The 26,316-nt window shown below is 50.6% G+C and overlaps 9 protein-coding genes across 14 annotated transcripts in view; 7 read left to right on the forward strand and 2 right to left on the reverse strand.

Moving 5' to 3' along the window:
- The first annotated feature begins 377 nt into the window (after positions 1 to 377).
- Positions 378 to 5,400, forward strand: LOC120901733. The gene is made up of 7 exons (XM_040309891.1): positions 378 to 508; positions 576 to 752; positions 834 to 1,510; positions 1,582 to 1,728; positions 1,804 to 4,703; positions 4,768 to 4,957; positions 5,033 to 5,400. The coding sequence occupies exons 1-7, from the start codon at positions 490 to 492 to the stop codon at positions 5,318 to 5,320; spliced, it is 4,398 nt and encodes a 1,465-aa protein (XP_040165825.1). The 5' UTR covers positions 378 to 489; the 3' UTR covers positions 5,321 to 5,400.
- Positions 5,401 to 5,687: 287 nt separating this feature from the next.
- LOC120900575 (zinc carboxypeptidase-like) lies at positions 5,688 to 7,343 on the forward strand. Its single transcript, XM_040307727.1, has 5 exons — positions 5,688 to 5,843; positions 5,920 to 6,056; positions 6,130 to 6,596; positions 6,667 to 6,957; positions 7,038 to 7,343. Exons 1-5 carry the CDS (start codon positions 5,688 to 5,690, stop codon positions 7,235 to 7,237), a joined length of 1,251 nt encoding a protein of 416 aa, XP_040163661.1. The 3' UTR covers positions 7,238 to 7,343.
- Positions 7,344 to 7,540: 197 nt separating this feature from the next.
- On the forward strand, positions 7,541 to 9,338 carry LOC120900573 (zinc carboxypeptidase-like). Its single transcript, XM_040307725.1, has 3 exons — positions 7,541 to 7,913; positions 7,971 to 8,874; positions 8,944 to 9,338. The coding sequence occupies exons 1-3, from the start codon at positions 7,758 to 7,760 to the stop codon at positions 9,144 to 9,146; spliced, it is 1,263 nt and encodes a 420-aa protein (XP_040163659.1). The 5' UTR covers positions 7,541 to 7,757; the 3' UTR covers positions 9,147 to 9,338.
- Positions 9,339 to 9,344: 6 nt separating this feature from the next.
- On the forward strand, positions 9,345 to 11,055 carry LOC120900574 (zinc carboxypeptidase-like). The gene is made up of 6 exons (XM_040307726.1): positions 9,345 to 9,541; positions 9,614 to 9,750; positions 9,819 to 10,200; positions 10,258 to 10,345; positions 10,415 to 10,705; positions 10,784 to 11,055. Exons 1-6 carry the CDS (start codon positions 9,377 to 9,379, stop codon positions 10,975 to 10,977), a joined length of 1,257 nt encoding a protein of 418 aa, XP_040163660.1. The 5' UTR covers positions 9,345 to 9,376; the 3' UTR covers positions 10,978 to 11,055.
- Positions 11,056 to 11,614: 559 nt separating this feature from the next.
- On the forward strand, positions 11,615 to 13,239 carry LOC120900576 (zinc carboxypeptidase-like). Its single transcript, XM_040307728.1, has 5 exons — positions 11,615 to 11,951; positions 12,016 to 12,397; positions 12,466 to 12,553; positions 12,625 to 12,915; positions 12,988 to 13,239. The coding sequence occupies exons 1-5, from the start codon at positions 11,659 to 11,661 to the stop codon at positions 13,179 to 13,181; spliced, it is 1,248 nt and encodes a 415-aa protein (XP_040163662.1). The 5' UTR covers positions 11,615 to 11,658; the 3' UTR covers positions 13,182 to 13,239.
- On the reverse strand, positions 13,173 to 23,005 carry LOC120900572 (unconventional myosin-VIIa-like). 3 transcript variants are annotated; one of them, XM_040307721.1, is made up of 11 exons: positions 22,573 to 23,002; positions 21,381 to 21,518; positions 21,193 to 21,315; positions 19,993 to 21,111; positions 19,414 to 19,929; positions 18,429 to 19,313; positions 16,947 to 17,144; positions 15,060 to 16,847; positions 14,883 to 14,998; positions 14,656 to 14,818; positions 13,173 to 14,588 (listed from the first exon to the last, which is right to left on the reverse strand). In XM_040307721.1, the coding sequence occupies exons 1-11, from the start codon at positions 22,591 to 22,593 to the stop codon at positions 13,302 to 13,304; spliced, it is 6,354 nt and encodes a 2,117-aa protein (XP_040163655.1). In that variant the 5' UTR covers positions 22,594 to 23,002; the 3' UTR covers positions 13,173 to 13,301. The 3 variants fall into 3 exon arrangements, with proteins under 3 accessions (XP_040163655.1, XP_040163656.1, XP_040163657.1); XM_040307722.1 differs by lacking the exon at positions 22,573 to 23,002 and adding an exon at positions 22,161 to 22,349; XM_040307723.1 differs by lacking the exons at positions 13,173 to 14,588; positions 14,656 to 14,818; positions 14,883 to 14,998; positions 15,060 to 16,847; positions 16,947 to 17,144 and having other exon boundaries at positions 17,166 to 19,313; positions 22,573 to 23,005.
- Positions 23,006 to 23,298: 293 nt separating this feature from the next.
- LOC120903316 (inosine triphosphate pyrophosphatase) lies at positions 23,299 to 24,282 on the forward strand. Of its 4 annotated transcripts, none has more exons than XM_040312677.1 (3): positions 23,299 to 23,405; positions 23,574 to 23,838; positions 23,906 to 24,282. In XM_040312677.1, the coding sequence occupies exons 2-3, from the start codon at positions 23,601 to 23,603 to the stop codon at positions 24,232 to 24,234; spliced, it is 567 nt and encodes a 188-aa protein (XP_040168611.1). In that variant the 5' UTR covers positions 23,299 to 23,405; positions 23,574 to 23,600; the 3' UTR covers positions 24,235 to 24,282. The 4 variants fall into 4 exon arrangements, with proteins under 4 accessions (XP_040168611.1, XP_040168610.1, XP_040168613.1 ...); XM_040312676.1 differs by having other exon boundaries at positions 23,350 to 23,405; positions 23,549 to 23,838; XM_040312679.1 differs by lacking the exon at positions 23,299 to 23,405 and adding an exon at positions 23,425 to 23,443.
- Positions 24,283 to 24,289: 7 nt separating this feature from the next.
- Positions 24,290 to 25,722, reverse strand: LOC120903315 (mannose-P-dolichol utilization defect 1 protein homolog). Its single transcript, XM_040312674.1, has 2 exons — positions 25,453 to 25,722; positions 24,290 to 25,381 (listed from the first exon to the last, which is right to left on the reverse strand). The coding sequence occupies exons 1-2, from the start codon at positions 25,538 to 25,540 to the stop codon at positions 24,666 to 24,668; spliced, it is 804 nt and encodes a 267-aa protein (XP_040168608.1). The 5' UTR covers positions 25,541 to 25,722; the 3' UTR covers positions 24,290 to 24,665.
- Positions 25,723 to 25,902: 180 nt separating this feature from the next.
- LOC120903182 (39S ribosomal protein L28, mitochondrial) overlaps positions 25,903 to 26,316 on the forward strand; it is a 1,479-nt gene continuing 1,065 nt past the window's right edge. The window contains exons 1-2 of the mRNA XM_040312444.1: positions 25,903 to 26,123; positions 26,304 to 26,316. The exon at positions 26,304 to 26,316 is cut by the window's right edge and continues 129 nt beyond it. Coding sequence (XP_040168378.1) covers positions 26,103 to 26,123; positions 26,304 to 26,316 — 34 coding nt within the window. The 5' untranslated portion in view covers positions 25,903 to 26,102. The remainder of the gene's footprint in view (positions 26,124 to 26,303) is intronic.

A 26,316-nucleotide genomic window follows, 5' to 3' on the forward strand; every position in this document is an offset into this window, starting at 1 on the left:
TGCCGTTCCAAAAAAAATACAGAATCCAGTAATAAGATTGCCCTTAAAACGAATCTAGCAACAATGTTACGCGAGGTCATTCAACCAGATTCGTTTTAATGTTTCTAGATCATTTTACTTCCCCGATTCCGCATAACAACGCACAATCGGAGCACTGTTTGCATCCAAAGTTATCATTACCTGGTACTGGCTAGCGCGATGGATGCACTTCCCTTGCCCGACTTATTATCTGGAGGGCGTTTTGTTGGTGTTATGTTTCAACAATCGAATGCATCCTGCACCCCGAGATGACCCGGTGCATATTAAGCATCGAGCGAGCGACTCCGGTAAGGTAAACAGTGGAATCCGTGATAAGCGAACGCCTTAAAAGACGCACTTCGCACCGTTCCCGGTAGCAGTTGGCTGGCTAGCGTCCTTTGGTGGACGTTCGTAAGGAAACCCGAACCGACCCGCAAACTCAAGCGAGCAGTGTGTGAGAAACAGTGTGTGATGAAGTGGTTAGTGTTAGGTGAGTTTTGAGGTGAACAAGAAATGGGTGTGTTCTTGATGTTAATATTGGTATCGTTTGTTTGCAGCCTTTGCCCTTGTGGCGGCTACCAGCTGGGCACAGGGAAGTACCGTGAAAAGTGTCTTCGTCGGTACCGACGCACAGGAGTACGTGTACGAGTATGAGCTGGATGTGACGACCGGTGTGGTTGAGCCGGAGTACGGTTCCATGTACCGTGTTAAGGCTTTCATGCATGTCCGCCCAGGTTAGTTGAGCTTAGCTGTCCTTTCACCATTTTAATTCCCTAGAAAAGACTGACACAGGCTGACGCTCTAAAACTTCACAGATCCCTCCGGCAATGGTACGTTCGTGTACTTTGACCAACCGAAGGTGTTCCTGTACACCGGTCACCTTCCGCTGCCGGTTGAGCCAACGGACGCTAACTACACCCAGTACGCCAAGCAGGCTGAACCCTTTGTGCAGCCGTTCTACGTGACGTACGACAAGTTCGGCATGGTGCAGGAAGTGTTCACCACCAAGACGGACGTGCTGTGGAGCGTTAACCTCAAGAAGGGTGTAGCCGGTATGCTGCAGCTGCCGGTGAACAAGATCCCAGCGAAAACGCTCGCCAAACCGTTCGTCTTTACCGAGACGGAGGAATCGGTCTATGGTAAGGTGAATGTAACGTACGCAGTGAACCCGCTGCACTACGAGACGGTCAAGATTGTTAAGACTCCAGACTATGAAACGTTCACCCATCTGCCGCACGTCATGTACTCGAACGTGGAATCGCACCAAGCGTTCCACAACTGGACCACCTGGAACTCGGTACTGCCGGTGGTGGAGTACGAGGTGCAGTACGGCAAGCACGGCGTGTACGTGCTGAAGGCACACTCCGAAAGCATCAAGTATGTGCAACCGTTCACCGTTGAGGGACAGAAGCAGTACGTCAAGACGGAGCAGAAGGTGAAGTACGTGCAGGCGGTTGCCCCGACCAAGCAGTACGAGTTCTCGAGCTTCCCTGTATGTAGCAAACTATACAGAAAGTGATCGTGAAGTGTCCAGTATTAAGAACATTGTCTGCTTCTTCTCAGATGTACCACTATGTCCACTACGAGACGTCGGAGTCTGTGTTTGAGGAGACTTATCCTACGCTCGCCACCTTCACGCCCGTGGTTGACATCTCCACCGTTGGTCCCAAGGTCCAGGCCATGCTGTACGAAGCTGTCCAGTATCTGCAGGTAAGAGTTTCAGTTACCTTTTGAGGCTGAATATGTTCCACAACACCTCCAAAAACACCATCTCATCACCAACAGGAAACCCCGATCACGCACCAGCAAACGGACACGAAGCACGGCATCGTGATCACGCGCATCATCGAGTCGCTGAAACCGTTCACCGTCGAAAACTACGCTCAGTTCTGGACGGTGCTCACGAAATCAACCACCCCGAAGGATCTGATGGCCGTCGACATCTTCTACAAGGTGTTGCCGTCCGTTGGCACCAAGTACGCCGTCCAGTTCGTGATGGATATGGTGAAGAACCACAAGGTGAAGGATTCGGTCGCTTCCGGCATGCTGTTCTCGCTCGGTGTCAATGTGCGCGCTCCCTCCGTCGAGTTGCTGCACAGTGTCGAGGAGTTCATGAACTTCCCGAACTACGTCAAGCCCGATGTTGCGCACGCTGCCATCCTTTCGTTCGGTACGATGGTGTACAAAACGTTCCAGCACGATCACTACTCAACGGAGATCGAGAAGTACATCAAGGTGTACTACAAACATCTGAAGGAAGCGAAAACGTTCGAGGAGCAGCTGGTGTGGCTGCACGGTTTGAAGAACATTCAGCTCGGTACGGTCGGTGAGCTGCTGGTGCCGCTGGTCAAGGGCGAACAGGTGCTGGAGCTGGCATACGATCGCCACCTGCAGGTGCACGTGATCTACGCGCTGATGGAAATCATGGAACACGAGCATGACGCACTGTTTGAGGTTGTGTTCCCGATCGTCGTTGATGATACGCTGCCGGTGGAGCTGCGTGTGGCCGCCGTCAAGGTGATTGTTTCCATGGAGGATGTGCACTACTTTACGAAGCTGGTTGCGTTCATGAAGATGGAAAAGAATGTGCATCTGTACTCGTACTTTGTCACGACCGTGCGTAGCTTGGTCAACTCGGACGTTTACTTCGGTACGGACTTCTACCACTACCTGCAGCACGTTGTCACGGAGTTTGTGCACTACGATGCGGCCGTCGAGACGAAGTCGTTCTTCTACGACTACGTCGATCCGGAGCAGAAGGTTGGCAGCATCATTCGCGGTAACATGATCGCGGATGTGAAGTACAACAAGGTGAACCAGTTCTACGTTAGCTTCGCCCCGTACGTGATGGATCGCGTGTACGATCTGTACTCGGTGTACGTCAAGTTCGAGGGTGTGCACAATCCGCTGTCGCTGGTGTGGCCCAAGCTGTTCAACGTCGATCCGAAAACGATCAACGAACCGATCACGAAGAACCACGAAAACGTCCCGGTGCATGTGGAGTTTACGTTCATGGCGAACGGCAAGGTGGTGTACACGAAGTACTTCAACGAGGAAACGATCAAGCAGTTCTACACGTACACCTATCTGACTATCCTGAAGACGCTGCAGTACCAGTTCACGACGGTGCTGAATGTGGCCGAGGTTGAGCTGTACACGCCCACGTACGATGGTGTGCCGGCGAAGATTAACCTGAAGCTGCCAGTCGTCTCGCAGTTCAAGTACAACGTGGTGGTGCCCTCGACGACCAACGCTAACGAGGTGACGCTTACCGTGAGCAGCTTCTTCCGCATGTGGGCTCACGGTTACTACGGTGTGTCGGTGTACAATCCATTCGCCCTTACCTGGCAGGGAGCGCGCCGTGTTCAGGCGTTTGATTTCAACGTTCCGCTTGTGTTCGATGTCATCTTCAACTTCCAGCAGAACTCGTTCAAGCTCGTGTGGAGCAAGCACGCCAACGAAGCGTTCAACGTGGTCGGCTTCAAGTCGCACGTCAAGACGCAAGTGTACGCCCGCCCCGACACGGAGGTGGACTACCTGAAGTCGACCTGCCCCACCTGCTTCCACTACGAAACGGTGACGGCCGTCCCGGCACCCAAGAAGAAGGATGTCGTCCTGTACGAGGCACACTCCAAGTACACCGGTCTCCACTTCTACCTGTCCGTCTTTGACGTGGAGGTGCCACCGACCGTCAAGTACTACAAATCGCTTACCGACGTCTTCACCTCGGAGCTGTTCCACGACCTGGAGCACGTTACCGTGTTTGACTTTGTGACGAAGTATCTCACCTGGTTCTACACGACCGTGCTGCCACCGACCCCGATCAGCCACGGTGTCGTTGGGTACGTTAACCCGTGCAAGGTGTACGCGTTCGATAAGGTCGAGTTCACGTTCAAGGTTGACAGTGAGGTACTGCCGCACAAGCTGTGGACCACCCCGGACTACCGCCAGTACGTCAAGTTCACGGCCGTGTTCAAGAAGACCGATGTGGTCGTGAACCACTGGGACGTGAACGTGTACTACACGCACGAGCATGGTACGTACTTCAAGACGATCAACATGCAGGTAACGCGCCAAACGCCGGGCGAGAAGAACATGAACATCTGCCTCGACTGGGTGAAGGATGTCGTGCCGGAGTCGGTCACTGGTAAGCTGTCGTACTTCCACGGCTACTCGTACGATCACAAGTGCGTGAAGGACGATATGGTGGTGTCGATCGAATGGACCGGTGTGCCGTCGGAGGTGCAGAAGAACTTCACCTCGTACATTCTGCCATCGTACCATACCGTGCCGACCTACTACTACCAACAGTGTGTGCCGCGCGTGCTGCCCATGTTCGAGGACTACTCCGCACCGGTTACGTACGAGTGTGCCGAGCTGTACAACACCGTCCGCAAGTATCTGTACACCGTCGACTACAAGCACGTGTACCCGGCGTACGTAGAGTTTGTTAAGCCGTTCTGGTTCTGGGTGAAGCATGTCGTGCCGTCGTACTACCCCGAGGTGGAGCAGTTCCACTTTGTGCCGGAGAACCGATTCGTGGTGGAGGTTGAGTACCCAATGTACTATACGTATCCGATCGTGGATGTTGTGGTAAAGTCGGCTTACGAAACGGTCGCATTCGAGCATGTACCGTACTACGATTGGGTTTGGGTGTTCCAGCCCGACAGCACCGTGTTCACCAAGTAAGTATGGAGTGGTTTGATTGAAACAGCTTTTGTTCTTACGTTTTTTATGTGTTTGCTGAAGGTACTTCGAAGTGATGAAGTCGTTCGGATACGTGGACAGCTGCGTCGTTAACCCGGTGTACGAGTATGCTCCCTATCACTACACCGCCGCCAAGGAACCGGTGTACAACGAGTGGGTTCTGTACGCTTCCGATCATCCCACGACCTACACCTGGGCCGTTTATGTGCAGAAAATGGAGAAGAAGCATGTTGTAAGTACAGCAAACCTGATGAAAGATGCATGAAATTGAGCTTCAGCGATCATGAAATTCTTCTCCTTCTCGAAGGCCTTCAAACTCGTCCTAAACGGTCACAGCGTTGTGGTTCAGCCCCTGTTCGGCAAGCAGTACGAAGAAGGTACCAAGAAGTACACCTTCACCGTCGACAGCGAGCTGATGTACGCCCTCGAGCACGGCAGCACGGATGTGTATCCGTTCAAGTACTACTACGTTTACGATACGATCGTCTTTGCCGTACCGAACGTGTCCCTCTACGTGACGTACGACGGATACCAGGTGAAGATCGAAACCCCCAAAACGGAAAACGTTGCCTTCTATGGCCAGTGCTACGTGTAAGCTGCAGTAGGGAAAATAATGTAAACTGCCATTGTAATTCAATTTCAAGTGTCTCGAAATAAATGAACTTTTCAATGTAATTGCCTTCGGTGTTCAAACCTTGTAGAATACAACCTTTCGACACATCTATACACCCAGCTCGCCGTTGATTGACAGTCGTATTCTATTGCTAAATCCCCCAATCATGCTGATCACTCTATCACCTCCGATAAGACCCCCCACTGCGTAGGCAGCTTCTTACGATAACCACGCGTTATCGCTTCCCTCAGCCGTAAAACACTTACGGTGGCTCCATTCCGTTTCACCTATAAAAGGAAGGTTTCACGCCTTCCAATCGGTTTCTATTCTGTCGTGCGTTTCTTTCGAAATGATCGTTAAAACCGTTTTGCTGCTGCTTTGCTGTGCTACCGGATTGCTTCAGGGGGAGCAAGTCCGGTACGATAACTACCGCGTGTACGAAGTGTCGATCGCTGATCGAACGCAGCTCGAAGCGCTCCAGTATCTGGAACGCTATCCCGATGGAGTGAGTGTCTAAAGCAGAGTTACAAAGAGAGGTCTGTGTAGTTACATTTCGGGTTGCATTTCCTGTTATTTTTCAGTACCTCTTTTGGGAGTCCCCTGTGCAGACGAACATGAAGTTGAACATTGTGGTGCCACCGCACAAGTACGCCGAGTTTGAAGAGATGAGCAACCAGCTTGCGCTCAAGAACCGTTTGCGTATATCGAATCTCCAAGAGTATGTTTCGAACGTTCATTTTTGGTGATATTCTCTTACGTGGTATCCTTATTTTGAAATACACCTTCATTAGGGTCATCGATCAAGAAAGCCCGAAACGATCGCGACGTGCTTTCGATTGGAAGGAGTATCAAACGCTGGACGAAATCTACAGCTGGCTCGATGAGAAGGTGGCCGAGTTCCCTGCGATCGTGTCGGTGCAAACGGTCGGCAAGTCGTACGAGGATCGTGATATTAAGGCGGTAAAGATTTCGTACAAGGAAGGTAATCCAGGTATCTTTATTGAGTCAAACATTCATGCCCGTGAGTGGATCACATCTGCCACTGTGACGTGGTTGATCAATGAGTTCCTTACGTCCACTGCACCGGAGGTGCGTGAGTTGGCAGAGAACTATGACTGGTACATACTGCCGGTGGTTAATCCGGATGGTTTCAACTACACCAAGACCACCAACCGGCTGTGGCGCAAGAACCGTTACCCGCACAATGTGCTGTGCTACGGTGTAGACATGAACCGTAACTTCCCCGGACATTGGATGGGTAAGTGATGGGTGAAGCTGGTGAAAAGAAGAGTGAATACTTAACGGTGGATTGTTTTCCTTCTCCACAGAGGGTGGTGCCTCGGCCGTCCCTTGCACGGACACGTACGCTGGACCGGAAGCTGGTTCGGAAATCGAAACGCAACACATCATGAACTACTTCGTGAGCGTGAAGGATAAGGTGAAGGCTTACCTGTCGTTCCATTCGTACGGTCAGTACATCCTGTTCCCGTACGGTCATCAGAATGCGGAGTACTCCGAAAACTACTACGACATGATGGAGATGGGTGAGGCGGCCGCTGTTGCTATTTACAATCGTTACGGCACGCCGTACGAGTTCGGCACTACGGCTGATGTGTTGTGTAAGTGTGATAGCATATCTCGGGGAGATCCTGTTCAAAGTCTTAAGCCCTAAGCTCACCCCATCCTTCTTCCTTCACAGATATTGCATCGGGCTCTTCGCCGGACTGGGCGCACGGTACGCACGGCACGCCGGTCGCTGCCACTTTCGAGTTCCGCGATAATGGCTACCACGGATTCATCCTGCCCCCGGACCAGATCATCCCGAACGCGATGGAGGTGCTGGACGGGCTGGTAGCCTTCTGCCGCAAGGGAAAGGAGCTCGGACACTTAACGGTGTAATCGGTGATTTGCGGTACATTGTGAACGATCTATAGTAACAGATTAGATTAGCGTGATATATAATAATAACAATAAAAAACACATACTCACGTTTGCTCATTGATTACACAATGTTTCGGGCTCACTGAATCACTCTTTCCGCTTTCAGGAGCCGTACGCAATGTTTTATTCAATGTATGTCAATAATGCACTATTGATAAGCGGCGTTCAGTAGGCGATTTCTTGTCACTGATAATCAGGGAAGGTAGGAGAAGGTTACGATCGCTCTGAACATGTGTCGGGGCGTGATTTCTGCCACCAGACTCAACATAAACGACTTTACGCATCGTCAGCAGGGTCGTAAATTGTCGTCTAAGTATATAAACAGTATCTTGTTGAATAATGGAAAGATGATAACGAAGGCGTGGGAAGACTTTGTTAACTCGGGGAAACGCTTTCGCTGTCAGATAATTGGGCAGGTGTGTGGATATGTATATAAGAAGCAGTTGGGTGGGATGATTTTCAAACAATTCGTTCCAGTATGCGATCACAGTGTAGCAGTTTTCTCGTGCTGCTCGTGCTGGGTGTTGCATCCGGTGAGCTAGTACGGTACGACAACTTCCACCTGTTTCGGGTTGCGATCACAGATCAAGAGCAGTTGAAGGTTCTGCAGAATGTGGAGCTTCAGAATGATCAGGTAAGGGTGCGATCATAAAAGGAAACGATCGCATATTTAATGTTAAACTCTATACAGCTCATATTTCTAGACTCTCCCACACAAGTGGGTATGAATGTGAGTGTGCTCGTTTCTCCACGAAAGCTGCTGGACTACCTTCAACTTGCGAAGAATGCGCACCTTTCCTCACACTTGGCCACAACCAACTTCCAAGCGATTCTGGATGCGGAAAACCCTCCCGCAAAGAACAAACGCAGCGATGAGTTCGGTTGGGAAGAGTATCAAACGCTCGATGCCATTTACAACTGGATCGATGAATTGGCAGTTAAGTACTCTTCCATTCTTACCGTCCAGAGCATTGGGCAATCGTACGAAGGTCGTGAGATGAAGGTGGTGAAGCTGTCCCATCAGGCCGGAAATCCTGGCATCTTTATCGAGTCGAACATTCACGCTCGTGAGTGGATCACCTCCGCTACGACCACGTGGCTGTTGAATGAGCTGCTCACGTCCTCCGACCCGGCAGTACAGGAGCTCCTCACGTCCTACGATTGGTACATTCTGCCCGTCGCCAATCCGGACGGATTCCACTACACCAAGACGACGAATCGATTGTGGCGCAAGAATCGCTACCCCCACAACATCCTCTGCCCGGGGGTTGATCTGAATCGTAACTTCCCGTACCACTGGATGGAAGGTGGTGCCTCGCAGGTAGCGTGCAATGATATCTACGCGGGACCGTCTCCCGCCTCGGAAGTGGAAACACGTAACATGATGGAGTACTACGAAACGATCGTCGATCGGATTGAGCTGCATCTGCAGTTCCACTCGTACGGGCAGTACATCCTGCTGCCTTACGGTTACCAAGATGCCGACTATCCGGACAACTATTCCGATCAGCTTGAAATAGCGGAAGCGGCTGCGATCGGATTTTCCAAGCGTTACAACACACCGTACACCTACGGTACCATTGCGGATGTGCTGTGTAAGTTTTATTAACAACAGCTTTAGCTTGCAGGACCTTTCACAGCTCCATCCGACCGCTTCATTTCAGATGTCGACTCCGGATCGACCACCGATTGGGCGCACGGTTATCACAAAACCCCGCTGTCGATGTGCTTCGAGTTCCGCGATAATGGTGCGTACGGGTTTGTGCTGCCCGCGGACCAGATAATTCCGAACGCCGAGGAAACGCTCGATGCTCTGATAGCGATGCTGGCCAAAGCCAAAACAATGGGCTACTTCCAGCGATCCTGAAGTGCACACTAGACAAATGACTGCTCCATCAATCAAACACATGAGTGGGTTTGCGTTTTTATGACTTCTGACTGCCTGTCAGCATAGATAAACAGGGCTAAGAGGTTTTATTTGCAATTGTCAGTGCCCTCCCCCTATTTTTGATAAGATGCAATAAAAATGCAAAGCTTCTTGCCGATTGCTTGAACGGTACGTACGGTAGTGTTCATTTATTGCCGCAACAGGTAACGATGGTAACGGAACGGTTCGTGGGTCTAGCGCTAGTTTGCGCAGTGACGTTGGTAGCTTGCGCTCACGGCAAGCTTAGCTACGAAAACTATGCAGTGTATAGGGTTGACATTGCTTCGGAGAAACAGCTGGCGGTGCTGCAACACCTGGAGTCCCTTCCCAATGGGGTGTGTACTATTCAGAGTTCGTTTTGTATACAAGAAGTAAAATGGGCACATTTCTTTCCGTTGCGATTTCAGTACACCTTTCTGGACTTTCCATCGAGTGTGAACAAGAGTGTTGAAGTTGTCATTCCACCCAGTGAGGTAGTGAATGCGCAAAGACTCTTCCGACAGCATGGCATCACGAATAGCCTCATCACTGGCAACCTGAAACAGTAATGTCGATGTCAATTTACTTTGCAAATGGAATTCTGCATCTTCAAAATACTCTCTTTCTCTTTAGAATCCTTGATCAGGAGCGTCCCGCTCGCAGAAAGGCGGAAGGTTTCGGCTGGACCGACTATCACACCCTCGAAGAGATCTACGCCTGGCTGGACGAGATGGTGGCACAGTACAGTACCGTCCTGTCGGTGGAAACCATTGGGCAAACGTACGAGAAGCGTGACATGAAGGTGATCAAGCTGTCGTACAAGGCGGGCAATCAGGGCATCTTTATCGATGCGAACATTCACGCCCGCGAATGGATCACTTCGGCTACCGTTACGTGGCTACTGAACGAGCTGCTCACGTCCGAGGATGCTCGTGTGCGTTATATTGCGGAAAATTATGACTGGTTCATTGTGCCTGTGGCGAATCCGGATGGGTTTGTGTACACGCATACCACGGTAAGAGAGGTTGTAGGAAAATGAGGCTTACACGTGCTATATGAAGATCATTTCCAGGAACGCCTGTGGCGCAAAACCCGAACCCAACACAATCTGCTGTGCTACGGAACTGATCCTAATCGCAACTTCAACTTCCAATGGAACAGTATGTGCTATATATGAAAAACGAAAATACTAGATAACCTCTGACCTTTCGACACTCTCCACCTTACAGATGGCGGAACTTCTACGACGCCCTGCTCCGACACTTACTCCGGCCCGGCGCCGGAGTCAGAAGTTGAAGTGAGCAATCTCACCACTTTCGTACGATCGATTGCCGCAAACGTGAAACTTGCGCTGTCAATTCACTCGCGCGGTCAGTATATACTACTTCCTTTCGGGTACAACAATGCACCACGCGCCTACAACTATCAAGATCTGATGCAGATCGGACAGCGTGCCTCGGTTGATATGTACAAGCTGTACAACAAACCCTACCGCGTCGGAACGACCGCCGATGTGCTGTGTAGGTTGACGCATTCCAACTCCAACTGACATGAAATCACTTATATGTCTTTTTGAAAAACAAAATCCAATTTCACAGATGTTGCATCGGGTATTTCCGTGGATTGGGCGTTTGCCATCGCTGGTATCCCGCTGAGCTACACGTACGAGCTGCGCGATCAGGTAGAGTTTGGCTTCATTCTGCCTGCAGATCAAATCGTGCCGAACGCTGAGGAGCTGCTCGAAGGCATTGCCAGCATGATCGATGAGGCGAAGATTCTGGGCTACATGTGAAATGGATGTGCAATATTGATACAGTGACCGAGGTCCTGTTCGCTTAGGAAACAATAAATTGAAAAGTTTACCACATTATCTAAGTTTTGTAACTGCTTCATCTTATCACGGTGGCCGATTTGCATTCATTATGTCATGGACGCTGATAATGACTTTCATTTATGTTTACTAACGAGTCTTTGTTATGTTCGATATACCTGCTGATTTGGGGACTACTGACAAAGCAATAGCCATACCGATTTGATAAGAATTGTTTGTTACGGCGGACCACTTTTTTCGTTTCACTATTCGCACGTCACGGAAGCTTGAATGGGACCGAATTGAATAGAAATTATCTTGATTCAATGATACTACTCTCAATCCACAACCAGCGTCTTATCAGCACAGGGACTTTCCAATAGCCTGCCCAATCACCTGCCTCAAGTACTATCTCTTTTCGTACGAAAATTTTGTTGCCAAATCATTCCCCAGCCAATGGGCGTTCTGCGTCACTTAATCCTATCTCTTGGGGATGATAGGCTAATGCTTTGTTTTTCCCCCGTCCCGATGATCTTTAATCATTATCGTATCCGAGCCCCCAATGGAACATACTCCAACGCCGCTGATAGTCGATTGCCTATAAAAGCGGCCTGATTGTGTACGCACCGCTATCGTTTCGTTCAATACGCAAAGACGGAAAGGATGTGGTTCAAGCTAACGTTGCTGCTGGTGGCCGCCATTGCCTGGGGCGGTTCGGCCGAACAGGCACGGTTCGACAACTACCGCGTGTATGAGGTGTCGATCGAGACGGAACGGCAGCTGAAGACGCTCCAGCATCTGGAGCTGAATCCCGATGGGTACAGCTTCTGGGAATCCCCGGTGCAGACCAACATGCGCCTGAGCATCGTGGTGCCGCCGCACAAGTTTGCCCACTTCGAGGAGCTCTCGGTGGCGCTTGCACTGAAGACACGCCTGCAGATTGAAGACTTCCAGAAGTAAGAATTGAATATATTTGTTGTGACAACTATATGTTAATCTTTGACTGACCTCATTTCATAGAGTGATCGACAACGAACGTCCGATGCGCAGTACGCGCGCCACCTTCGGCTGGACCGACTACTACACCGTGGATGAGATCTACGCCTGGATGGATCAGATGGTCGCGCAGAATCCTACCATTCTGTCCGGTTCGGTGTACGGCAAATCGTTCGAGGGACGTGATCTGAAGGCGATCAAGCTGTCGCACAAGGCCGGCAATCCGGGTATCTTCATTGAGGCTAACATTCACGCTCGCGAGTGGATCTCGTCCGCTACTGCTACGTGGCTGCTGAACGAGCTGGTTACGTCGAGCAACGCTGCCGTGCAGAACTTGGCCCAGAACTACGATTGGTACTTCATCATGGTCGCTAATCCTGATGGTTTGACCTACAGCAAGACCACGGTGAGTAGTGTTAGGGTTGTGATAACGTATGGAAGATGTTGATTGTAACCTACTGTTCTTCTCAACAGAACCGTCAATGGCGCAAGACTCGTCAGCCAGTCAATGCACTCTGCGTTGGTGCTGATCCTAACCGCAACTTTGACTACATGTGGATGAGTAAGTGCATAGCAACTCATATGACTCATTTGCGGAGACATCTCAAGTTATATCTCTTTCCCTTTCTCAAGCCGGTGGAGCTTCATCCGTCCCCTGCTCGGACACGTTTGCCGGATTGACCGCCTTCTCCGAGCCGGAAACGAAAGCCATGGCTGACTACTACGCGACGATTGCGGACAAAATCAACATCCAGTTCTCGTTCCACTCTTACGGCCAGTACCTGCTGACTCCGTTCGGATTCAGTGGTGCTCCTCTCCCTTCGAACAATGCCGATCTGCAGCGTATTGCCGCTGTTACGGCTGCCGCGATCGAGGCTACCTATGGAACGCGCTATACCTATGGCAACAGTGCCAGTGTGCTGTGTAAGTATTTTACTTTCATTTTAAAATGGAAATGGAGTTTAATGATGCACTTCTTACCTCTTCTGTTCACAGATACCACCTCTGGAAGCACGGTCGACTACTTTGTCGGAGTGCACGGTACCAAGCTCGGATTCACCTTCGAGTTCCGCGACACCGGAGCAACCGGATTCGTTCTTCCCGCTAACCAGATCATCCCGAACGCGGAAGAAACGCTCAACGGCATCATTGCCTTCGTGGCCGAAGCCAAGACCCTTGGATACGTCTAAACGGCACTGCCTGTTTTTATTTCCCTATTCCAATAAAGCAATACAACTAAACTTAAAACGGTTTACATATCTTTCCCTCTTTCCCTCTCCATGCTTTGCGACTGGTTCGCTTGCGGTGCGCTAGTTTCGTTGAGCTTGCGCTTTAAAGTGGCGTATGTAGGACGCCAGTAGTTCATCCATCTTGTACCCTTGCTTCGTTTCTAGCAGCAGCTTGGTCGATCCCATCAAGCTGCCAAACTTCACGTGGAAGTACGTATTGCCCGAGCTCCAGAAGTTTAGCTCGGTGTAGCTGTAGCTCTGCAGCACCTCCTTTGTGTGTGGATCGATCAGATGAAAACCGGTGCGATTGATCGCTATCAGCAGCATCGCTGGTAGGTTCTGATCAGTCGCTTGGTTTACCACGAAGAACGTTGAGCCGAACATTGGGAATTGCTGCATGATCTTCAAGAAGGCTAGCTTCGCCTCGCTCACGGTGATTCCCTTGACGGAGTCAATCTTCGCACCGATATCACGCTTCCAGTGATCTACCTTCTGCAGCCGTTCCGCATCCTTCGCTATCAGTATGGGCAGGAAGTCGTGGAAGCTCTTGCTTAGCAATGCCAGATCGGACACTTCATACTGTGCCCAGAAGATGTACGCTGCCAGATCCACCACCTGCTCCTTGGTGAGTTGATAGTAGCCTTGCAGCACCTTCGGCACCTCCTGGTGGAAGTGGAATATCTCGTCCGCATTGCGATCACGCCCCGGCACTACGGCGAGCCACAGTTTCTTCATGAAGAACAGCTGATACTCACACTGGATGCGGTTGTCGTTGGTGCGCGATGGATGGGTCTCGCGCAACCACTCCAACAGTTCGTAGATGAAATCAAACACAAAGTAATCCTCCGGCACGGACAGTACCTTGTCCATCACCTTGATGAACAGACTGAACCCTTCGCAGGACTTTAGCTCTAACCGGCGGGTAATAGTCTGTATCAAATCCTTCGTCTTGGTGCACGACTCGATCTGGAACGCTTCGTCCGTATCGTCCGGGAAGTAAACCTTGTGGTAGATCTCCACCGTACGGTAGCGTATCGCTTCCACCTCGACGATGTACGGCGGATACTTCCGGGCGCCCAGCTTGATCGTTTTCTGCAACCGCTGCAAACAATCGATCGCGATCGGATGCTTGCGGGTGCGCAGGAACAGAAACAGTTCCTTCTGGAGCGGTTGGCTCGGGAGCATTACACCCGTCGCAAGCCACAGCAGATCCCAGCCACGTTCTTCACTGATTTGGATCTTGTTTTCGGTCAGCTGGCGCATCATTTGACAGTAAACTTCATCGCGAAGCAAGTCGTCAGACATTGCCGGGTTGAATATTTTGGCGACATCGATCGGTTCGCGGCTTTTTGGCAAGTCGCCCATGTACTAGAGGAAGAAGTTGGAAGGACAAATCAATAAGTGTCTTAAAGTAAAGACATCTTAACGCACTTACCTTCAAAATCAGGGTGAAAATCATAACAGCAGTATCGCACTTGGCACGATCGTTTTGAAGACGTTCAATCAGTGGCGCCTTCATTGGATCCCTCGTGTGCTTCCAGAGCTCTTCAACTGTCGTCCTGCGCACACTAGTGATGCTTGTTGAAGAGGACACAATCCTAGGAAAAGGAGAGCAAATAGATGAAAAATTCTTCAAAATAAATATAAATCTTCTAAACTCACGCAATCGGAGCTCGGAAGTGATTCGACGCGAACTGCTGCAAAGTGTGCATCTTCTTCCGCTGAATGGTGTTGTAAATAGGACCAGCATGTTTCTTGCTCTTTATCGCATTCTCTTTCTGTAAGGAGTAGCATATGTTAACAAAAACCCGACTACAATAGCCCACAATCAAACGTTACCTTGTAGAAGTTCAGCACAACACCCGAAGGAGGCAAAATCGTTGGTAGAATGTAGATCGATTCCGTTGGGAAGTAGCCCGACTTGCCATTGCTCTCCCCATACCCCCAAGTAGCCTCCTCAGCCATCAACGACTCACCGGTGAACCCTTGCCCGAGCGTTATCAGATCACCCTTCAGCAGCGTCAGCACCGTATCGTCTGTTGTGTCCGATTTGTACGACTGCACCACGATCGCATAGATGCTGCGCTTCTTCAACCCGTCCAGCAGGAAGTTCACCAACTCCGCCACTACCTTCGCGTCGAACGTTTTGAAGCTAAACTCCTCGCCCTGAATCGTCCCAATATACAATGTGCCTACTTCCGTCTCCCCATCTTCCTCACAGCTAATGTGCACCACCTCCGGATAGGACAGCTCCACAAGCACTTGCTCCTGTTCATCCACAAAGAATACCCCGGACCAGTTCACCGCAATGATCACGTTTGCCGCTGCTAGTGATGGACCACTGCACTGAACCGCCTCGAAGAAGCGCGAAAACATCATACCCCATGTGATCTTCGCAAACAGCACAATGTCCTCCTTGGCAACACCGCGCTGCAGGAACTCCTTCACACACCGACTCTTCTTGAACGCACTCTCAATCATCTGCATCCAGCGTGGAGTTGTCTCCGCTCTCAGTACACTTTTCGGCAGAAAATCCTTCAGTCTCTCCTGCAGTGTTTTCGTGCTCATCTCACTTCCATACTCTGCGTAGTACTGCAGCGCGGCAAGCATCGCCAAATCCTTGTCCGAATTGCTGACAAGCTCTCCCAAATTCAAGCCACGCACAATCTGCGCATATATCAGCTCCGTTGCAATGGGATCAAGGGCAGGATCGTGCCACGGGGCGAATAGTTCCTTGCGGAAGAAGATCTTCCAATCGGCCGCTCGCTCACTCTGCCCCTGCTCTTTCGCGTACTGCTCACAGTTGGAGATCGCGTCCATCAAGAACTCACGACCACTCTGCAGCGACAGTACCTTGTCCTGCATTGTGATGAAGATCGAAAAGCCGAAGCAATCTTTCAATCCCACCAGCTCGCTCACCTTCTCGCACAGCTCACCGGCCGTTGTGGCGGAGTCGGTCTCCAGCGTACGGTTGCTACCATCCATCAGGATCACACCGACATTGATCGGTCGTTTCGTTTTAGTTGCTTGTAGCTCCAGCAGCGATGGAGGTTGTCGGCGTGTTCCATTCTTCAGGGTACGATCAAGCCGTAGCTCACAGTATGGGGCATACAACTCGGGACCGTCCCTTATGAACGATCGTAGATACTTCTCAAACCGTTCCGACGGTGGGAAACAACCCACACACAGGGAGAGCAAGATCCATCCCTTTGCATGCGAAGTGGCCGTTGGGTTGTTGGTAAGCTGCTTACAGATCTGGCAGTAAATCTCATCACGCAAGTTCTTGTTCAAAATGCCATGCCCAATGATAAAGTGCAGCTTGTCCAGATTGTTGCTGCGACTGTTCAGAAACTCCTGATAGTCCGTAATTTCCTCCGTGTTCTCCACGATCGACTTCAGCTCAGCGGGGATTTTCGACTTCTTCTTCAACGTCCGGTGGATCATCTTACGATCATGCTCGGACAGCGTTTCCTGGAATGCCTGGAAGTCCTTCGTCTTGGCAAAATTGCGCCCCAACGTGACGGTAACACGCTGCATCACAGGCTTCAGCTTGGAGTCGTCACTTTCATCTTCGTACTTTGCGTCCGCCATATCACCCATGAAGCGTAGAATCGTGATCCAAAGAGCCTTTTAGGGGGCAGGGAGAATACAAAACCAAATCAAAGTTAATTAATGACTCCACTTTCTTCTTCCCTAGTCTAGACCAATCCACAACGCGTGTCTCACCTGGGCGGATATCACATCGGCCGTGCTGTACAGATCGAGCAGGGAGGATTTAAGCTTGCGCTTGCTGAACTGATAAGACGCATTGTTCGCAAAGTAGGTGGCCGCAAATTTGGAAAAGTTGTAGTCGGATAAATCCTCCCGATAAGAAACCGTTTGTTGTTGCTGCTGCTGATCCGTTCCTTCTGGCTGGTCAGCACCCTAGCACATGGACGCATAGGACGGACACAACAAGCGTATTAGTGTTTGTAGCTCAAGCCTGCCCGAGGTTGCGGCTTTACCAGTAGATCGAAGAAAAGAAACTATGTTATGTGCTATATACACGTGGAGTAAGAAATGAAATGGAAATGGTTGTGTTATCTGATGATGATGTGTGTTACAAGTGTGCATTGTGTCATCGATGTTAGTGAGCAAACTCAACGCGATTGTGTACTTCTATTCGAATTTTTGGTGTGTGTATATATGTACAACTCTTTGACTCTATGCCTATATAAATGTATGTATGTGTTGCGTGTGTTTGTTTGTTTATGATCTTATGCTATCTTTAATCTACAGAATTTACAACATGTCTTCAATTTTGAGCGTGCCGCTCAATACTTCCACGGAACGCGGAAACGTGCGTCGCGTGTGCGGAATTTCGCCACCATAAATGGTCGTCCGTGGTTGCAAAGCAAGGGGCTAACACGTCAATCTGATCAATCATAGTAATTGTGGACTTGGCCACCACGCTAAACTGACTATCTTGACGAGTGCGTGTAGGAGTTGTCATGTAAGCTAACGGCAGGGCTTACGCGCGATAAGAGGCGCGATATCGTTGCAGACCCTGGACGGATAGGCTATCCGTCAAACCGTCTGGGCAGCTCTCCGCCGGGGCAGTCGACGATCAATCGGCGCTTGTGACTGACGCGCTTCAGATTGGCGTCGTCTCACATACATTACAACCTGCACGACACGTCTTACTCATAATGAATCTCTTGAATCTTGAAACTGGAAACAGCTGAGCTCTTTTTTATGTATGTACATTCGAAAACAGGAACAAGGTGTATTGCTTTTAGCTGCTAATAATACTTGCTGTACTAGACGGATTTAATACATTGTTTGTGTTGTTCGAGACGAAGGTGTTTGTAATGCGATGGGAGATTAAGTGTGACTGATTTATTTACAAAATAACATCTAATTGTCGTTGGTGCATTGCTGACTGTGTGTTTGAGCTGTGGGCGTGATTGTGCCGGGCTGTGCGAGGTTGTATGACCACTAACTGTTAGCCTATTTCGAGTGAAGGGATCTACAACAATGTGTGTGAGTGTGTGCGTGTGTGCTTAGGAGAGCTTGTTTGAATGCCGATTATGACCGATTATTCGATGTGGAGCCCCCGTTTCATAGCCTAGATGATTCGTAATAGTTAACCGGACGGGACAGAAGCTTCGTGGGGATGATCTTTTTGTTGCGACTCTTCTCTTCGAAATACTGGCGCATTTTGCTTACGGCTAGCGATGGTTTCCGCTTCGGTACCGGCTCGGGGCTCGTAGTACCTTCCAGAAACCCGAACACATCGTCCACGATCTTGTTGTCCTCCTCCACGTTAATGCTCGGCTGCGGCTGCACCACCACCATAATTGGCGGTGCTGGTGGTGGTGGTGGCGGCTCCGCCATCTCCTTGTTAAGCTCATCCACCCGCAGCCAGTAGTTGTGTTCGGCGTCCTCCTGCCAGCGCGCATTGCCCGACTTGCGGAACTGTAGCTCCTCGGTGCGCTGCAGCGCAATGATTTCGTTCATGCGCCGCGCTCGGTAGGTGATACGATCGCGTAGATTGCGGCGCGTTAGATACCCACGGCACTGGGCTTGCAGTTGTACCATCGCTTCCCGCAGCCGTCCGAAAGCGTACGTTTGGGTGCGCGATTTGATGACCGATTGTAGTCGCCGGTAGCCGTTGCGCATGATCAAGTACTCCGCACGGTAGCCACGGGCTCGCCAGTGCTTCTGGATCGTGATCGCTGCCTGGCGGTAGCGGCGCAAATACCTCCAGAACAGTACCTTACGCAGGGCGCGCTGAATCAGCACCACGTAGTGTAGATACACACGCGATCGTTCCGATTCGAGCAGATAGTCGTGGCTTTCCTTCAGGAACACCTTCGTCATGCCGAACTGATAGTCGTCCGGTATAGGGACGAGCACCTTGGCGCAGATATCCTTCGCCGCCTGCACACAGTCCACCTTGTGGGCGGGACCAATGCCAGCCACGAGGTGACGATACCGCTGCACAAACTCACGGTACGTGTGTCGGACGGCGTATCCAGCCTTTCTTATCTTTGCCGTTTCCATCATGCCCGAGTAACGGAGCTGCCGTACACACAGAGCCTTATCGATGATCTAAACACACAACAAAAAAACGAAACATAATCACACATTAGTAGAAGATATCGGGGCACAAGTTCCTGGAAAATCTGAAGCTGCCTCCTAAACCCCTTACCTTTGGCCTCTTTATATCGTTCGGCTTGATGCAGCGGATGAAGTACGGATGGCAGGAGGAAAGCGTACGCATCAGCGAGTCAAGCGAATTCCTGAACTGCAGCGACAGCGTAATCGACCGCTTGGTCGTGTCCAGCGAGTCATCCGTCCCGAACAGTGCCACCAGATAGTCGTTGGTGCTCTTCGTCACTAGCTCCTTCAGGTCGGCACTGAACGAGTCGCGATTTTTCTCCAGAAAGCCATCCACCCGGTAGAACACGACGCCCGCAAAGTGCTGTATGCCGAACGCTGCGTCCTTATCATACTTCGGTTTCACGTAGACCGATTTCGTGCCGTGCGTTGAGTGTAGCTTCGAGAGCATGGTCAGATCGGTGCCCTTCGGGAAGCGCGTCTCTTCGTCGATCAGCGACATAAGGTTGAGCGACTTCATGCCGATCATGTCCAGAATTTCCTGATTGTCGATAAAGTCGATCGTGGTCCAGTTGATGCCTTCCCGTGCGTACTCCGCTTGCTCCATCTGCAAGAGGAAGTTCAAGAGTGCGCTAGAGTCCTCTTAAAAGACCTCCCGCCCTATTCTCACCTTGAAGATGTGCTTCACGAAGAACTGCTGCAAGTTCTCGTTCGCATAGTTGATGCACAGCTGCTCGAAGCTGTTCACCTCGAACTGCTCGAACCCGAAGATGTCCAGCACACCGATCGACAGCTTACCCCTGCCCGACGGCTTGTAGATCGCCCGGTTGATCTTGTCCACGATCGTGATGAACAGCTTCCCGTAGATCGCCTTCACAAACGCATCCCTCGCCTCCAGTGCCTGATCCTTCGAAAGCTGCGACACGACCCGCTCGCCATGTGCCAGGATCGTCCGGCGCGTCAGCGCACTCAGCAGCTGCGCCTTGGACACACCGAGCAGCACCGCCACTCGGCCCACATTCACCGTATCACTAATCTCCACCGCATCAATGTTTTGCACCACCGTCGCCTTATACTTCACGTTGCCCATGTGCAGGATGGCCGCCAGCAGGCGCAGTATCGACCGAATCTCCTCATCATCGAACGCCAGCACCTTCATCGCCGACCGTACATCCGCAAACTCTTTCGCATCGTTCCGGCCCTCACAAAGCAACGTCTGCCCACTGGTAAGATAAGCGTACGCCTTCGGCGCATCCTCCAAATCGAGCGCCTTCCGTTCATCCTTCGACAGCCCCGCCAGCATCGAGTAAAAGATGTGATAGTTCCGCTCGCCCCTATTCTGCCGCACAATGCGTGACTTCTCCAACAGGTACTGCTCAATCCGAGCCCCCCCAATCACGCCCTCCGCCGTAAAGTGCACATCGATGTACTTGCCGAACCGGGACGAATTATCGTTGCGCATCGTTTTCGCATTCCCAAACGCTTCCAGGATCGGGTTCGACTCGATGATCTGCTGCTCGATCCACGAATGCTTCCCGCTCGTGGCGGCCAGATACTGCAGGATCAGCTTGGTGCTTTCCGTCTTCCCAGCGCCCGACTCACCGCTGATCACGATGCACTGATCGCGCTGCTCGCGCCTCATCTCCTGGTACGCACTGTCACCAATCGCGAAGATGTGCGGTGGCAACTCACCCAGCTTCCGGTCGCGATACAGATTGATCTCGGCGTAGGTGTAGATCGGCAGTATCTCGTACGGGTTTATCGCAACCAGCATGCTGCCCGTGTACGTCTACCGGGGTGGAGGAGCAAAACAAACAAACAAACAATAAAGCGGACCAAACGGACACACCAAAAACACTGATTGACCTACATAAATCTGCTTCTGCCGGTAGCGCACGATGAGATTACGCAGTATGGCGTACTCCTGGAGGTCGCCGAGCGTTATCATGTCGTGCACGGTCTTCTGTGACGTCACGTGCATCGGTTTGATTATCTGGGGCGATGGATGGGTTGTTGTGTGAGAATTGGTTGTGCTCAAAACAGGATAGCTTTGCTTACCTCGGCGTCCTTCACCCAGAACTCTTCCCCATCGTCGTTCGCCACCAGCGTGCGGCCCTCGTGCGTACGAAGCACGCGGCCCGCGTACGGCAGCTCGAACTCATGCTTCTGCTTGGGCTGAATCCAGACCCATTCGCCCTGCAAGATAAAGAGACGATTAAACGTTAGATTGGTAATTGGTAAACAATAACAGACTCTTTATTTTAGGGGTAAGACAATAAACTCCCAAGGAAGGATTTATCTAATCGGCTTCCGATGGGGGTCGGAAGATCCGGGTTCACTCGATCAAGTTCGATCAGCTGCGTGTGCTAGTTTAGAGTAAAATAAATTAGCTTTCTTTAGTTAATTCAAGGTCTGATGTTATTCCATACAAACACCGCGGGGTAGGCTGATTACGGAACAGATACTTCTGGAGCTTTTGTTTTATGCTACCAACACACTCCCTTGCTCCACTCCGCCTTAATCCTTATCGAAACAGACAAGATTAACCGATGGGATCGGTGGTTTACCAGCTAAAACTGGACTTAAATTTCACTCAAATTACAGTCGTTTTTTTTCAACTCCATTGTCACCTCCCCTCGAAAAACGGTTCGATAAGACCACCACGGCACGATAGCCACACCACATGCCCACACCACAAAGTCAACACCCGTGGAGTGAAATCGATTCTTCCACGTTCCATTTCATAACATAATTAGAGAAGGACACGTTCGCCCATGCCAATCAACTCATAATAGACCCATGTTTCTCTTCCTATCAAAGGCGATGCACTTCAAGTACCATATCGCGCCGCATGCTCTCCCTGCAAAGTTGGGACGCACCACTGTCTCCACGCACAATCAACCCAACGGTTCACTTATCAACGATCAACGAGGTAACACACTATCACAAGGGACGAGGTAACGCCGAGGGGGCACCTGTATCGCGGCTAGTCATCAGCGATACTGACGGACCCGCATCCACCCGCAACCGCCAGCTAGACGGAAGTGCGCTCGACAGGCTCGACACGTTGCGCCGCGATGGCGCACAGACCGTTCGTCTTATCCTTGATTTGTCGGCCCGCTCGTGCACGCGTTATCAATGACTAAGCTCCGGTGGAATGTAACACCTTACACAGCTGGCATCACACACAAGAGTGGGGAAGGTGGGTATGTGGGTGTGTGTGTGTGGGGAAATGGAACTCAATACTTACAAGCTCCTCTTTAGTATCCATCGTGACAAAGTCGTTTTGTGGTGCTGTTGCTATTCCTTCTCAACTCTACTTCTCAACACACACTTCCTGAATTCGTCATCGAATCGTAAAACAAAATGACGAGAAAGTTGCAACGTCACCAGTATGCGTGTTGTGCTTCTTCCTACTGCTTCTTACGCGATCTATTCGTATCAGCACTAATTGCACGGTGTAATAAAATTGTAAGTACGTCAATCTACATCCGGATCCGGACACTTTTTAACGATTTTTTACGAAATTCTTCACAAATTCACTACGCTGCCAACGAATCAACGCGTTTGCACAGAGGGAAGAAAAGGTAACGAGCAACTGCCTATCACCTTCTACCGCCGGTACCTAATGCACTGGCTTCGATTCAATCAATCGCCTGTGACTGTACCAGAGACTGGGCTGAGATTCGCACGATATCTCACCACTAGGCTGTGCCCCCACCCTCGCCCCCCCTCCTCGCCGCGTTATCAATTATTGAGGGTGTTATCTTTCCAATGAAAGGTGATAAGTAATTTCCCTCCCGTGCGGCCAAACACACTGGACGAGATACACTGTGTGGCAAAGTGACATAAACATTGAACGGTGACATTAAATTTATTGAATCGCATGTGAAATAATTTTTTAGAAGCATTTTTGGAAAAAATGTAAAAACACGTGCCATGTTTGCAATGCAAAATTGCGCCAAATTGTTCGATCCGGAAGCTGCTCGAATCCGTTACTGCTCGACTTGCTGTCAGACCAGCGTTGAATTTGGCGAGGGAGCCTTTCTGGCCGCACTGTTGTTTGTTTACATTCAAAAGACGGTAGGTTATCAATTTCCACACTTTATTCATTTCTTCGTGTAATTACTGCTTTTACGAGTACAATCATTAACAAAATCAATTGCCTTCGGTGTTCTCATCACATTCCTTACCCAAAATCCTATGAATACTCGTTACTTTCATAGAACGCCTTCCCTTTTCTTCGTGCAGCCGGCTTTTCAGCACCACCGCAACACGATGGCAAGACCGATCTCGTTCGTTACCGGAAATGCCAAGAAGCTGGAAGAGGTGCGTGCCATCCTAGGGGCACGCTTCCCGCGGGAAATTGTCGCCGTAAAGCTGGACCTCCCGGAGCTGCAGGGTGAAATCGATGACATCTGCAAGCTAAAGTGCTTGGAAGCGGCCCGCCAGGTTAAGGGGCCAGTAATGGTGGAAGATACCTGCTTGTGCTTTAACGCACTGAAAGGACTGCCGGGTAAGGAAAACGATTCCCTCATAACATGTTTGTTAGACTTTAACGGCCAATTTAAACTTCCCGGCAGGTCCCTACATCAAGTGGTTCCTCGACAAGCTCGGCCCGGAAGGATTGCATAAGCTGCTCGACGGTTGGGAGGACAAGTCCGCCCAGGCCGTGTGTACCTTCGCCTACACGGACCGGCCGGACGGTGAGGTGATACTGTTCCAGGGCCGTACCGAGGGAAACATTGTGGCACCAAGGGGGCCGCGCGATTTCGGCTGGGATCCCGTCTTCCAGCCGACCGGGTACGACCAAACGTACGCCGAGCTGCCGAAGCCAAAGAAGAACGAAATCTCACACCGGTACCGTGCGTTAGCGAAGTTGGCGGAACATTTTGCCGATGAAAGCAAATGAGTTGAAGGTTTTTATCAGTAAAAGTGTTAGCATTTTACAAACGCAAGAGCTTTTGGAGTATTATTGGTAATTTATTTTACTACAAACGCTCGGTTTTTTTTACTTTTTGCATTACTTAGCAGCCTCTCTCTCTCTCCGCCGTACTCGTACTTGTCATTTTAAAATAGTCTTTTGCAGAGCTTGGAAATGTTAACGTTTTTCGCTTTCTCTCTCGCTCTAAACTTTCCTGACTTAAATTAAACGCACACACACACACACACGCTGGTCGAGTAAGAAATGTGGAAACCGGCATAATTGACGGAGAAGAACAAATTGAACTTTTGAAATAGAAAATGTGACGAAAGGAGGAAAGTTACCCTCCCCTCTCTCGTTGTGACTAGTCCGAGGACAGGCGCCCCCGAAACGAAGCCGCTGTGACGAGCCGCACGCCCTTAGTCGGTCTTCTTGCTCTTCGCTTTTGGTTTTTTGGTCGCTGCGGGGGCAGCGGCGGCGGCGGTGGCGGGAGCAGCCGCCTTCTTCTTCTTCTGCTGCTTGTCCGACGCGTTCCAGTAGTACAGCATCTGCAGCGCAATGACCAGGTTGGCGAACGAGGACGAACCGTACGTGATGATCATCATCTGATCGCCCGTCTCCTGGATCGAGGTGAAGATGCGGGCGAGCGAACCGGCCAGCAGCATAAAGCACGTTACCGCCGATAGCTGCCCGGTGCTACCGTTGCGATAGTTGGTGAATGCCTGCGACAGCTTCCCGAGCAGCAGTATCGGCACGTTGAACCCTTGCGCAATGAGCAGATAGTTCAGTGGGGTCAGCCCACCCATCAGTACGTACACTAGCGCCGAATAGGTGACGGTAAAGGCACCGGCAAGCACGGTAGAACCACCGTAGAACAGCACCATCATGGCAATGATGGCCGTCTGCAGGGCGAGGAAGGCCGTATCGCCCCAGGCACTGAACGGAAACCCGTTCACGAAGCTGTACGCCATGTGGATCGTGATGGCGAACAGGTCCAGCAGCACGCTGAACAGGCTGATGCCGCGGGCCGACTTGTTGGCGAGAATCTTCGTAATCTGGGGCACCTTTACCAGCACCGAGCCGGCGATGATGCCGAGCCCTAGGCCCTTGCTGAGCAGCGCCCGGAAACAGTCACCTGCAAAGGATGGGAGGGTTCAAAGGTTAGCGCGAAAGATTGCAAGGGCACACACACACGATATTACGTACCATCGAGCAGGTCGAACTCTACGAAGTAATTATCGTAGCACTTCTCGTCCATCAGGTACAGCATGAACTGCTTGCCGTAGTCCACCATTTTCGAAGGCCGCTAGGACTATGCCACACTTTTGGCGATAAAACGGGAAATACCAAGGAGGGTTTATGCAAAACAGCAACACCAAAAGCACCAAACTCCGAGGGAGAAAAACACTAAATTACCGACGGGGCTCACGCACAGACGGCACAGAAAAAAAGGACAACACGGCACCGACAGTGACAGCGTTAAATGTCAAACACTGCAGTGTGCGATGTGTTGCGATGTTTTTTCCCCATTGCGGGTTGGCGATGATTTTGTTTCACGAGATCTAGTATGGCTTTTGGTTTAATTTTCGGCTGAAAATCAGTTAAAATTTGATGTTCTTTAAATCTCCTGTAATTTTCATAATTTTTAGCTACAATAAAACACTATTTTCTGCAAAATAAACACCACAATCCAAGCCCACTGTGCACTGCTGTTCGCAAACGTCAAATCGTGCATGCGATAAGAAACAAATCGCAACCATCGGCTGCGCACAACATAACAGAGCGGAAAAGATTCGCCAACAAATACATTCTTTTGTTGATATTTTCTACCAAACATTGCCGAAATTTGCTATTGAATGGCTTCAGCGACACCTCAGGTAAGCAGGAACGATGTGTGTTTGCTCATAAATCACCTGAAACCTGGCCCCTGGTCCACGACGTAGTTTCTCCCATCACCAATCGAGTGTTTTGATGTTGATGTAACCGAGTCCATATTTCATCATCCTGCGTGTGTCTGTTTACGTGCTCACGTACTTGTGTTTCCCTTTGTTTGCCAGGGAGCAAAGCTGC

The sequence above is a fragment of the Anopheles arabiensis genome, chromosome 3, assembly GCF_016920715.1.
Source record: "Anopheles arabiensis isolate DONGOLA chromosome 3, AaraD3, whole genome shotgun sequence".
Classification (NCBI taxonomy): domain Eukaryota; kingdom Metazoa; phylum Arthropoda; class Insecta; order Diptera; family Culicidae; genus Anopheles; species Anopheles arabiensis.

Bases quoted from the DNA above. Each gene is read 5' to 3' on its own strand.
- LOC120900575 (XM_040307727.1), top strand. From the start codon at position 5,688: ATGATCGTTAAAACCGTTTTGCTGCTGCTTTGCTGTGCTACCGGATTG. The intron at 6,057-6,129 runs GTATGTTTCGAA...CACCTTCATTAG, and splicing joins CGTATATCGAATCTCCAAGA to GGTCATCGATCAAGAAAGCC. The intron at 6,597-6,666 runs GTAAGTGATGGG...CCTTCTCCACAG, and splicing joins CTTCCCCGGACATTGGATGG to AGGGTGGTGCCTCGGCCGTC.
- LOC120900574 (XM_040307726.1), top strand. From the start codon at position 9,377: ATGGTAACGGAACGGTTCGTGGGTCTAGCGCTAGTTTGCGCAGTGACG. The intron at 10,201-10,257 runs GTAAGAGAGGTT...GATCATTTCCAG, and splicing joins TTGTGTACACGCATACCACG to GAACGCCTGTGGCGCAAAAC. The intron at 10,706-10,783 runs GTAGGTTGACGC...CCAATTTCACAG, and splicing joins AACGACCGCCGATGTGCTGT to ATGTTGCATCGGGTATTTCC.
- LOC120903315 (XM_040312674.1), bottom strand. From the start codon at position 25,540: ATGGTGGACTACGGCAAGCAGTTCATGCTGTACCTGATGGACGAGAAG. The intron at 25,382-25,452 runs GTACGTAATATC...CATCCTTTGCAG, and splicing joins AGAGTTCGACCTGCTCGATG to GTGACTGTTTCCGGGCGCTG.
- LOC120900576 (XM_040307728.1), top strand. From the start codon at position 11,659: ATGTGGTTCAAGCTAACGTTGCTGCTGGTGGCCGCCATTGCCTGGGGC. The intron at 12,554-12,624 runs GTAAGTGCATAG...CCCTTTCTCAAG, and splicing joins CTTTGACTACATGTGGATGA to CCGGTGGAGCTTCATCCGTC. The intron at 12,916-12,987 runs GTAAGTATTTTA...TTCTGTTCACAG, and splicing joins CAACAGTGCCAGTGTGCTGT to ATACCACCTCTGGAAGCACG.
- LOC120903316 (XM_040312675.1), top strand. From the start codon at position 23,526: ATGAATACTCGTTACTTTCATAGAACGCCTTCCCTTTTCTTCGTGCAG. The intron at 23,839-23,905 runs GTAAGGAAAACG...ACTTCCCGGCAG, and splicing joins CGCACTGAAAGGACTGCCGG to GTCCCTACATCAAGTGGTTC.
- LOC120901733 (XM_040309891.1), top strand. The intron at 753-833 runs GTTAGTTGAGCT...AAAACTTCACAG, and splicing joins TTTCATGCATGTCCGCCCAG to ATCCCTCCGGCAATGGTACG. The intron at 1,729-1,803 runs GTAAGAGTTTCA...CATCACCAACAG, and splicing joins AAGCTGTCCAGTATCTGCAG to GAAACCCCGATCACGCACCA.
- LOC120900573 (XM_040307725.1), top strand. From the start codon at position 7,758: ATGCGATCACAGTGTAGCAGTTTTCTCGTGCTGCTCGTGCTGGGTGTT. The intron at 7,914-7,970 runs GTAAGGGTGCGA...AACTCTATACAG, and splicing joins TGGAGCTTCAGAATGATCAG to CTCATATTTCTAGACTCTCC. The intron at 8,875-8,943 runs GTAAGTTTTATT...GCTTCATTTCAG, and splicing joins TACCATTGCGGATGTGCTGT to ATGTCGACTCCGGATCGACC.
- LOC120900572 (XM_040307721.1), bottom strand. From the start codon at position 22,593: ATGGATACTAAAGAGGAGCTT. The intron at 19,930-19,992 runs GTGAGAATAGGG...TTCCTCTTGCAG, and splicing joins TCGTGAAGCACATCTTCAAG to ATGGAGCAAGCGGAGTACGC. The intron at 14,589-14,655 runs GTAAGTGCGTTA...TTCTTCCTCTAG, and splicing joins TTTTCACCCTGATTTTGAAG to TACATGGGCGACTTGCCAAA.